This window comes from Gallus gallus, chromosome 8 (assembly GCF_016699485.2).
Source record: "Gallus gallus isolate bGalGal1 chromosome 8, bGalGal1.mat.broiler.GRCg7b, whole genome shotgun sequence".
Taxonomy (NCBI): Eukaryota; Metazoa; Chordata; class Aves; order Galliformes; family Phasianidae; genus Gallus; species Gallus gallus.
Window position 1 is genome coordinate 6,847,049 of NC_052539.1, and position 10,807 is coordinate 6,857,855.

General features: G+C 59.3%; 1 protein-coding gene across 2 annotated transcripts in view; it reads right to left on the bottom strand.

Annotated features, from left to right (window-relative positions):
* The window catches only part of PAPPA2 (pappalysin 2), a 75,647-nt gene extending 69,369 nt beyond the window's left edge, over window positions 1–6,278 (bottom strand). For both annotated transcript variants that reach the window (XM_040704898.2, XM_040704897.2), the window contains exons 1-2: window positions 5,250–6,278; window positions 816–1,872 (exon numbers count right to left, since the gene is read on the bottom strand). In XM_040704898.2, the coding sequence (XP_040560832.1) occupies window positions 816–1,872; window positions 5,250–5,718 (1,526 nt within the window). In that variant the 5' untranslated portion in view covers window positions 5,719–6,278. The remainder of the gene's footprint in view (window positions 1–815; window positions 1,873–5,249) is intronic.
* Window positions 6,279–10,807: the final 4,529 nt, after the last annotated feature.

Below are 10,807 nucleotides of genomic sequence, written 5' to 3' on the forward strand. Positions count from 1 at the left end.
ATCCTGACAAATGGAAGCCCTGATTCATACCAGCAAAAATTCAGCCTTTTTAAATTTAGGTGGAGCCCTTCTCGTTCGAGGATGAAAACATTCCTCTAGCTGCACACAGAGGGCGAGGACTGAGCCTTGGCCATGTCTCCACTAAGTAGCAAAGCCTCTTCTGGTGGCCAAGTGGCAATGGGTGGCCACCCTGAGCAGCCATGGGGCAGGCAGCAGAATCATTCACCACACCAATAATGATGAACAAGAAGATAGGCACAGGCAGATGGTGGCTGCCATCAAATTTCATCCCAGGGTGGGAAAACAGCTGGGGGTCACGTCTGGTGCCATGGCTGAGGGGGAAGCAGTGAGAGAAGGGTTCCTCGTCCTCCCCCTGTGCTTCCCCAGATGGTGAGAAAAGCTCAGGAATGGATGAAGACACCCATTGCCACTGTCCTGTTTACGGGCACCTGCTTCCTACCTTCCTGCACTCCCACTGGGGAAGCAGCAGGGATCAGGAGCTGGCTTGGGAATGAAGATGTATTTGTAGCCACAGCCCAGCTGCTCCCACAGCGTGGAGAATAGAAGGGAAGGAGAAAGACCAGAGGAGCTGCACATCTCTAAACCCTCTCTTGAATGTTGCTCTCCCTTGGGGAGAAGAGCAATGGATGCAGAGCCCCCATCTGCAGCCCCCATGGCAGCAGGTGCCCTCATGCCCTAGCACCATGCACAGAAGCTCCACGAGCATTTATAGGGCATTTTGCACCCACGGTACCTGCAACGTCCCCAGAGAACCCGCACAGCTCACAAGCCTCACAGCCTGGCCCCCTAGATACCTGTATGGAGAGTCGGGGTCGAAGCAGGTCCTGGTGACATCGGTGGCCCGTGGGTCGCAGCAGTCGCCATCATCGAAGTCATCCAACATGTTGTTGCACTCCATGTGGCAAACGCCATCGCGGCGCTTCCAGGAGAAGCAGCGCCCGGGCCGGCGGCAGTCCCCGCCATCATAGCCGGTCAGCGGGTGCTCACACTCGGGGTCGCAGCGCTCGTTGCCCACCTTGCTGGGCTCGCAGCCCAGCAGAACGGCGCGGTGGCGCAAGGACGAGTTGCGCACCTCCAGCAGGCTGAGCTGCCAGGAGATGTTGTAGGGGCGGAAGGCTTCGCTCAGCGCCCGGTGCTGCCTCCACACCTGCTCACGGCTCACCGTCGGCCGCCCGCCACTGTCCTCGGCCAGGCTGACCACACGGTACCGCACCACCTTGGCCCCGCGCAGCGGCCAATGCCGGTTGTAGTGGGAGACCAGCTCCACGTTGTCGCACGCCGTCTGCCCGCAGGCTGGAGGACTGAATGGATGAAGGATGGGGGGCACAGCGGGGGGCAGCACCCGGCGCCGGGGGAGCGAGGCTTCGCGGAACGGCACCCACTGCTGCTCCAAGGTGTCCAAGCCAGCAGCCAGCACTGGAGAGCCGCCGGGCACCCCTTCGAGGAAAGATCGCTGGAGCTGCGCTTGGGGCAGCACGTCCTGCCACAAGGCCAGCCCGGCCACGTGTCCCCGAAAAGCATGAGCGTCCCCCCAGGCGTCCCCTCCCAGCAGCAGGGTGCGGCAGGAGGCCATGAAGGCGCTGTGCAGGGGCCCTCCTTGCCCATCAGTGCGGCCCACCCGCACCCCGTCCACATAGAGGGCCATCCAGCGCCCATCGTAGCTGGCGGTCAGGTGGGTCCAAGTGTCCGGTTGGTAGCGGTGGGACCCCGTCACCTCGGTGGCGGCGGCCGCTCGGTCCGTGCGCAGAGAGAAGAAGAAGCGGGCGTCCTGCTTGCCGCCCAGGCGCAGGGCACGGATGCCCAAAGCCCAGCCCTTATTGCTGGCCGTGTGTGAGCAGTTGTCAAAGACGCCTGCAGAGGGGATGGGGTTGGAGAGAAAAGAGAGAGGTGGTGAGGAGTGGAGAGCATCGCTGCTCTGTGAGCATCCTCGTGGCATGCCACCGCCTCCCGCGCTGAGATGATTCTTGGGGAAATGGAGCACAAAAGAGCAAAGCAAAGCGCAAATTGTTGGGCTTCTGTGTTTTGGGGAGGTTTTCAAAGAGACATAGAATCACCAAGGTTGGAAAAGACCTCCAAGATCATCCAGTCCAACTGTCCACCTACCACCACTATTTCCCCACTAACCCATGTGGTCACATTGGATGAGACACAGGCAAATGAACGTAGACAGTGTCCGGGCAGTGGGCACTGCTCATTATTTGGGTGAGCAGGTGGAGGAGTCAGAAGGGAGGTCAGAGCCAGGGAGGCTGGGTGGAAAGGGGATGAAGAGCTCAGCCAGTTGGAGAGGAGAGGCCAAAGAACAAGATGTTCCCATAGGAGCATGACTGCAGGCTGGGGTGAGACACTGAGCTTTCAAGAATTACAATAAGGCAATCCAAAGCAAAACATCCTGGGTTCCTAAGTCTCCAAGATATCTCAGTCTTCCATCTCGCAGATTTCCCTCACACTGCAGTCAATGGCCACAGGTGGCTGGATGCACCAAAGCATTACAGACCAATATGAGGGCACAGTAGATGCTCTCAGCAGGACCTTCAGGCTTATGTCATAGAACCATAGTATGGCTGGGGTTGGAAGGGATCTTAAAGATCATCCAATTCCAACCCCTGCTGTGAGCTGGTTGCCCCCCTCCAGACCAGGCGACCCACGGCCCCATCCATGGCTTTGGGCACCTCTATAGATGGTGAACCCACAGCTCTGGGCAGCTTATGAGCCTCACCACCCTCTTGGTGAAAAATTTCCCCCTGACGTTTACTAGGACCTCCAAGTACTTCCCCACAGGGGTGCTCTCAGAGATTTCTTATCGCAGTCTGTGCACATTTCTGGGATTTACTTGACCCAAGTGCAACACCTTGCACTTGGCCTTATTGAACCTCACTAGGTTCACAAGGGCCCACCTCTCGAGTTTATCAGGGTCCATTTGGATGGAATCCCTTCCTTCTTTTGTAGAGACTGCACCACTCAGTTTGGTGTCATCCACAAACTTGCTGAGGGTTCACTCAATCCCATCATCTACATCATTGATTATGTTAAAGAGCACCAGAGGGACACCACTCCTCCACTTGGACACAGAGCCATTGACCACAACCCTCTGTCTGTGACCTTCCAACCAATTCCTTACCCACCAAATGGTCCACTCTTCAAATCCATATCTCTCCAATTCAGAGATAAGGATGTATGGGACCATGTCAGAGGGGTTATGTCCAACGGAGCAAGGCCACCATGGCCCCACGTATCCCTTCCAGACCTCATAACCCAGCAGCAAGCTTCACAGAGGTCACATCAAGCACTGCTGGACCCCAGGTATTCTCTGTCCTCATCTCCTCCATGGAAGACAAGCTGCCGCCAGGTGGTTACAACCACCCCAGCCAAGATGCTGGCAACAAAACCAGCCAAACACAAAGCCTACGTGGACAGATGGGGTTGTTGTGCATGAAACCAGAGTGCTGGGTGGAAGTGCTGGGACTGCACACCCAAAAGCCATCCTCTAGGATTTGCTCATCACTGGGACAGAGGAAACAGGGCTTGGGACCTCCTCCTGCAGTTCACTTTGTGACAATCTAGAGTGCCCCAGGTTTGGTTAAATGCAAGAAGAGAGCAAACAGCATTGAGGTGGAGCAGCCTTATGGGGAGAATGGACCCAGCATCCTTGCAAACACAGTCTGGGTGTGCCCCACAAATTCACAAGTGGCCCACCAAAAGGGAAAGAGCCATTTCAGAGGAGATGCAAGCCTTGGCATTCACAAGTATAACTTGGCATCTAGTCTATAGGATGGGAAAGGGAAAACAACCTGGTTTGTGACTTGTGCCCATGATTAGAGTGATAATGCTGGATTTAAAACATGAGTTGTTGGCAACACTACAAAAACATGAAGGGAAGCAGCCGTGCTTCAGCACCGATATGCAAAAAGCTGGCCACAAAACTGCCCTCCAAAGCACTGGGGTGTAAAGTTCGGGCAGTGGAGACAGACAAGGATTAAATAACCCTTTTGGTTTGGCTGCCGGGAGAGTGGTGAAGGAGAAGTGCACAGCTTTGTAAGGACCACGCAGAGCATCCTTTCCCCCAGGGCTCCTCCCTGAGCACCAATCACCCGATGCTCGGTCCCATCCCAGCGGGGCAGTAGGGCTGGGGGTCCCGGTGCCACCTGCATGCACAGAACACGGCGGCACTGCTCCATCCCATCCCTGTCCCCATTACCACGGCCCCGCATTGCCAGCTGCAGGGCGCGGGTGGGAAGCTGCGGGTGACTCAGCCAGCCGGAGGTGCGTGGGGCTGACTCAAAGCCTGGAGCGGGGGATCGTGCCAGTGCCAGTGGTCGCTGTGTAATGACGGGCCCACCCTCCGCTAAGGGAAAATTCAACAACAACAAAAGAGAGAAAACTAGCTGGGGAAAGTAGCGCAGAGCACCTGCAGGGCTGAGCTCCAGGTGCAGACAGCTGTGAAACGGGTGGGTGGGAGGCACTGGCTCAGCTTCCCTCTCTGCCACCCATCCGCCCTCCTCTTCTGCATCCCGGGGAGAAAAGCGTAAGCGCGGAGCCCGGCGGTAAGCGAAGCAAAGGGGTTCAGTGGAGGGCTGGGGAGTGGAGAGGCACAGACTGCCCAGAGATGTGTGAGTGCCCTATCCTTGCAGACAGCCAAGGTCAGGCTGGACGGGGCTCTGAGCACCTGATGGAGCTGTGAGTGTCCCTGTTCAGTGCAGGGAGTGGGGCCAGACTGATTTTAAAGGTCCATTCCAACTCAAACTATTCTACTATTCTAAGATCCTTATTGCAGCTCTCCATCACCAGCCCCTGGCTCCTGGGGAGCCCGTGGGTTAACCCCCCGTGCCATGTCTCTCCCCACGGAGAGAAGCCCCCCTCGGCAACCACACGAAGAAGGGACCCCGAGGGGATGCAGAGCGCGGGGGCACCGCGCAGCCCGGGACGGGGCGGTGCGCGAGGTGCGGCTGCCACCGTGCGGCCACCGCTCCCGGGGCTCCGCGGGCCGGGGGGGATCCGCCGGGAGCTCCGTGCCCCAAACTCGGGGGGGCGAGGGGCCGGGAAACACAGCCCCTCTCCCGGTGAGTGCCCGGGACGTGGGGAGAGCGGGATTTGGGGTGTCGGTGGGACGGGGCGGGTGCCGTCACCTGCCGCAGGTGAGCAGCTCCGGATCTCGGCTCTGTCCCCGCGTCCCCCCCGCTCCTCGCGGCCTCGCAGCGCATCCCTTCCGCCGCACCCCCGTCGAGCTTTACCTGCGATGACGGCCGGGTTGCTCTGTCCGCCCTCCGCCTTCACCCACAGCTCCAGGGTGAAGCGCTCCCGCGGGATGTGGGGCAGCGCCTCCGGCCGCGCCGCCAGCGTCTCCCGGCCGCCGGCGAAGTACAGGGCGGGGAGCGGCCGGCCCCGGGGGGGGCTCGGCACCCGCGCCGCCCGGCCCCGCAGCCTGCCCTCCGCCTCGCCCCGCGGCTCCTCGCCGCCTCCCCCGGCGGCCCTCGGCCTCCGACCCCGCTGCCTCCCGGAGTCCGAGGGGGCTGCGGATCCGAGCCCCCCCTGCGCCGCTCGGCCCGGGTACAGCCCGTAAGGGTGGTGCGGGGGGGCCGCCCGGCGGCTCGGAGCCTCCAACCCGCACGGCTGCGGGGCACCGGGGGGCCGGGGGTCCCCGCGGGTCAGGCTGAGCGCCGTCAGCAGCAGCGCGACCAGGGGAGCCCCGCGGCTCCGCATGGCCCCGGGGGGACGGGGGATCGGGGGGCGGCGGCCCCGGGGCTGCGGGAGGCTCAGGGGGGCGGCGGGCGGCAGTCGGGGCAGTGCCGGGGCATCCTCCCCCGGTGCCGCTGCCCCCAACTTTTTCCCCGGCGCCGCTCTCCTCCCCTCTGCGGGCCCGGGAGGAGGAGGAGGAGGAGGGAGAAGAGGAGGAGGAGGAGGGGGAGGAAGAGGGCACGGCCGCGGGGACCCCTCTGCCTGCGGCGGGGCCGGAGCTCGCTGCCCGCCGACACCGGGAAGGAGGGAGCCGGGCGCTGCCTGCGGGAGCGGGAGCGGGAGATGCGCCCTTATCTAGAAAGCCCCGAGGCGCTCGGCTCCCCCCGCCGGGGAGGAGTTGGGGGGGGGTGGGGGGGGGGCTGCCTTATTTAAAGATGATTATGTCCAATCTAATAAACCCCGAGCGGAGCATCGCCTTCCCCTCCCTCCCTCCGCCTTCCCGGGCGCTGCCCAGGGCGCAGCACCCCGCCGGGACCCGCTCTCCGGCTCGGCACGGCACGGCTCGGCCCCGGGCTGGGAGCGGATCAGGGGATGGGAGCGGTGTCGCGGCCACACCTGCGGACACACAGCGGGCTGCCCCGGCCGCCTGCCCCGCTCGCTCCTCTCCGCGCATCGCCGAGCAGCCCGGCGTGCTTTTCTCTTTTCCTTCCTTCCTTTCTTTCTTTCTTTTTTTTTTTTTCTTTTTTCTTTTCCTTCTCTCTTTATTTTATTCTTTCTAAGATGAGCCGTTCCCATGCTTCGCTCCGGTCGTGGCACCGTCTCTATCCTCCATCCCATCCCTCACCTGAGAGGAGGGGGCCATCCCCAGCCCTCCCCACCGAGAGCTCAGCGTATGCAATCCACGCAGCGGAGAGCCCCGGAGTGCCCCTCAACCAGCGATCTCCACTCTTTCCCTATTTTTTCCCTTTTTCCCCTCCCTCAGCAATGGTCCCATCTGCTTGACACATGCGGAAAGGTGGGCTGGAGGCATGCTGCTCAGGCTGGGGGAAATCACAGCCCCCCCAGGACCCACCTTGGCACATCCTCATCCCTTCTGAGCACCACGCTGCCAAGCCTCCCCTGAGCAGCCCTCAGGAGGGTCGAGTACATCTGAAAACCTCAGCGAGAAGATGATTTTCTTTCTTTCTTTCTTTCTTTCTTTTTCCTTTTATTATTATTATATATATATATTTCACTTCGAAGCGCTATCTGTGGCGGTCAGTCTGAAGCAGGGCTGCCAGCAAGAGCTGGGAGGCCCCTTCCAGGGTACCGGCTTGCAAAGCAGCCAGGCAGGAGGGAAGGGATTGAAGCACAAGCAGCGGGAGCTGCACGCACGGGGCTTGTTTGCTTCCCAAGGAGGTGGGGGGGCTGATGCTTTGGGCATTAAAAATAGCGCTGGGAACACTGGAGGGGTGGCACAGAGCATCACCGGGACACAGCGATGCAAGGAGAGGAGGAGATGTGTGCGGGGCACATGAGGACAGGGAGAGCTCATGGAAAGGGAGCTCCACAGCTCCCGAGGATGGAGATGCTGCCCAGGGATGTGGGGTGGACTGCAGCCCCCTTCCAGCACAGGGGTCCCACCCGCTGCTGGCATGGGTCGGAGGCACCGCTACCCAGCACTTGGCCCCACCACAGTGTTGTGCTAGGGCAAATGCCAGCGGTCCCTGCTCACAGTGCGTGCGAGTTTAGGAATGAGCCGAGCTTCTGATAGCCCCGTCTACCAGGGGCTGATATCAGCGGGTCCCGCGAGACGGCTTATTTTCAGTGGTGGTGACTTTATTTTAAGCAGTTATTCATCATCTTGCCACGCGCCTCGCTGTGCCAGCCAGCCGTCGCACCAGGAGCCCGCAACCCAGCAGTCCCAAAACATGTGTGCCAGCCCCATGAGGACAGCTCCTCTGGGCTGGACCTGGCTCTGAAGCAACAAAACCCTCCAAAAAGGCACATTTCCCCCCCATCCCCATGCACACACACACACACAAAGAGCAATCTTGCCTCATCAGTGCTCCTGTGTGATGGTTTCACTGGTGTAAGACAACGGCAGGACCTAGGGATAAGGTAAGGGAATAGGGACAGCAAGTGCTTTGCCAGCCTGTCAGCCACCATGAACGCTGGCACACAGAGGTTTTCTGGGCAAAACCGCTCCCGGGGTGGCAGGAAATATGGGCAATCATGGAATCATTGAAGTTGGAAAAGACCACTAGGATCACCAAGCCCACCCACAATGCATCCCCACTATGCTCACTGACCGGGTCCCTTGGTGCCACATCTCCACAGCTCTTGGACACCTCCAGAGACAGTGACCCCACCACCTCCCTGGGAAGCCTGGAAGAGCCATCCCCACTGCTCTTTGCCATCAGAAGCTGTCACCAAGTCCTTTTCCACTGGTGTTCGCAGATGGGAACAGGTGCTCCAGCCTCTCTTCCAGCTGCCCCTCCTCTGCAGTGCCATAGGGTAATGCAACTCTGCAGCCTCCCTACAAGATGTCCAAAGAGTGGGTGTGTGTTGGAGGTCCCAGCTTGGAGCCAGGATGCTTTGGCTGGGAATGCAGCAGCCCTGCATCCCATGGGCATCCTTGCAACCCGGGGCATTTCCACATCCTGTGTTCATCCCTGCATCCTGTGAACAGCCATGCATTGTGTGGTCATCCCCTGGACATCCCTGAATCCCACAGGCATCTCAGCATCACATGGACTTCCCTGCATTGTGCAGGCACCCCAGCATCCCATTGGCACTCCAGCACACAGTGCCTGGATGGAGATCCTCACCCCACAGAGCCCAGTACAGGAGGGCAACTGTCTGCAGGTTCCCACTGTGCACACCTTGGTCCCTCTAAGGCCAGTGTACTCCCCAAGGTGACACCGCTGGGGCAGGGACAAGGCTGCAGCCTGCTCCATGGGAGGTGAGAAGCAGCATTCCTGCTGGAGTTGGGGCCGAGCTGTGCCTCTCCCCACGCCTGTCAAGAGCCATCAGCAAAAGCCTTCCTCACCCTTTGCTCCTCCATAGGCAACCATTGGAGAGCCCGACATGGGAATAAAGGCACGGGGAGAAGGCAGCTTTTTGTTCACGGCCGGGCAGCCAAATCCTGCGGGCTTGCAGCAGCAAGCCTGATCAATCAAAGCAGCTCAAGGCACAGCCCGGTTCCCCCCTCCCTCCATCCCAGCAGTGGGATCTTTTCCCAAGCAGATTAGGACAAGCGTTCAGACAGCCGGGACCCCCGAGGTCAGAGGCACTGGCCCCGCATGCTGGAGGTTGGCTTGGGAACGCGCTGGGTTTCCTGCCTCTGGCTGCTCTGCCGATCAGCACTGGTGAGCAACCTGGCTAAAATTCTGGCATGAAACTTCCAGGTCCCTTTCTGCTGCGTGCCTCGTTTGAAAAGTGATATATGTAACCTCAGCTCCTCTGAGCACAGAGCCAAAGACCGAGCTTTAAATAGTGAGGAGCAAGCCAGCAGGATGCATCTCCATCACCCTGCACCTTCCATGTGCCGATGCTGGAGGGAAGCCCACGGGCTGAGCACTCACCAGTGCCTGAGTGAGCCCCCAGTACGCACCATTGGCTCTCAGGTAGGAGGTGAGGATGCCGCAGACGCTCACACCTTGATTCATGGAAGCTGCCCACACCCCAGCGCTTTGCACATCACTGAGAACTCACAGGCGCTAAATTAAGACCATCGAGAGAACAGAGCACGACCTTTGCCAGATGGGGTGTCTCAGATATTGAAAGTGATTCTGACAGCTCACAAAGGGCAGAGACCCAGCTGCCTTTACGTAACACTGCTCCTCCAGCAGCCACGGAAGAGAGCGCATGGAAAAGCAAGGAGAGATGCTGGGGCTGCCCTGCTGCTCTGCTCACTTGTATCCTGCTGCTGTTGGTCAGGAGTTTCAGCCCCATTAAGTCCAGATTTTCAAATGTATTTCTGTGTCCCAGCAAGGCGGGAAGTGTCTGCTGAAGGGGAAAGATGGGAGGGGGAGGATGCTGTGTGGTCCACGTGCCAACGGCAGAAGCACAGTCCTGAGGACATCAGCTCAGCCACCTGCACAAGGAGCATCTCTGTACAAACACAGCATGGGCTGGAGCTCACATCCACGGAGCCCTGAGCTCTGGCAGCAGCTCCAGGAGAGCACCACGCTCACAGCAGGTGAGTCCAGGTGGAATAATGACATGTCCTTGCTGCATTTCCAGCGTCCCTCTGCCAACACTGACATCTGCTTGCTGGTCCCCCTCAGATGTGCTGCTTGCATGGTAGCGTCTCTTCTCCAGGTTATCATGACTTTCCTTGCCTGAGTGTCAGTGTAATCACTCGCACAAACCTGCCGCCTCCAGACAGCTTTCCCTCTGCCTCCTGTAGCTATGTATGCATTTGCATTTGCCACTCGTTGGTGCTAGGAATTAGAGGTCCATCCCGATTGCTGCTCCAAAACACACCATCGCACTGGCTCCTCTTGTCCAAGTTCATCACAGACCCAAGTGCACCATTGGTCCCTAGCCTCTGCAGCCAGGGATTGGGGTTTCCTCCACAAAGATCTTGCTGACAAGGGCCATCCTTTCCAAACAAGTGCCTTCCTGGGTTCTATAACCCACTGCGTACCTGTAGCACTGGGTGCTCCTGCCAGGCTGCCAGTACTCCCCTAAAAACCTACTGCATCACCACCACAGCACAACAGGGCCTCCCAGTCCCCTGTAGACCCTCTTTCCTCTGCTTGAGCTTGCGTCTTGACATTATCACATTTGAGTGGGGACTTTCACCAGGGGACAGCAAGAGGAGGTATTCCTGCATGCCCCTTGGACAGAGTGAGGGTGAGCTCGTTGTGCACATGCAACAGTTATAGGTAATGCCAGCTCCAGCTTCAAACCAATGAAGAAAAAGGGTGAATGTGGGCAATGTGCCTGCAGGGCTTGCTTTTTGTACATGATGGTTTGGCCCTTGCACGGCTTGGTGGGAGGCTGTTCTGGGGACATCCCAAGAGGCATCCCCAGCTGAGAGTAGCTGTAGGGAAAGGAGCTCATCGGCTGCCACTTGACCATGTGCCCACATCCACTCCTGTCCTCTGAGTTCAGATATGACCCT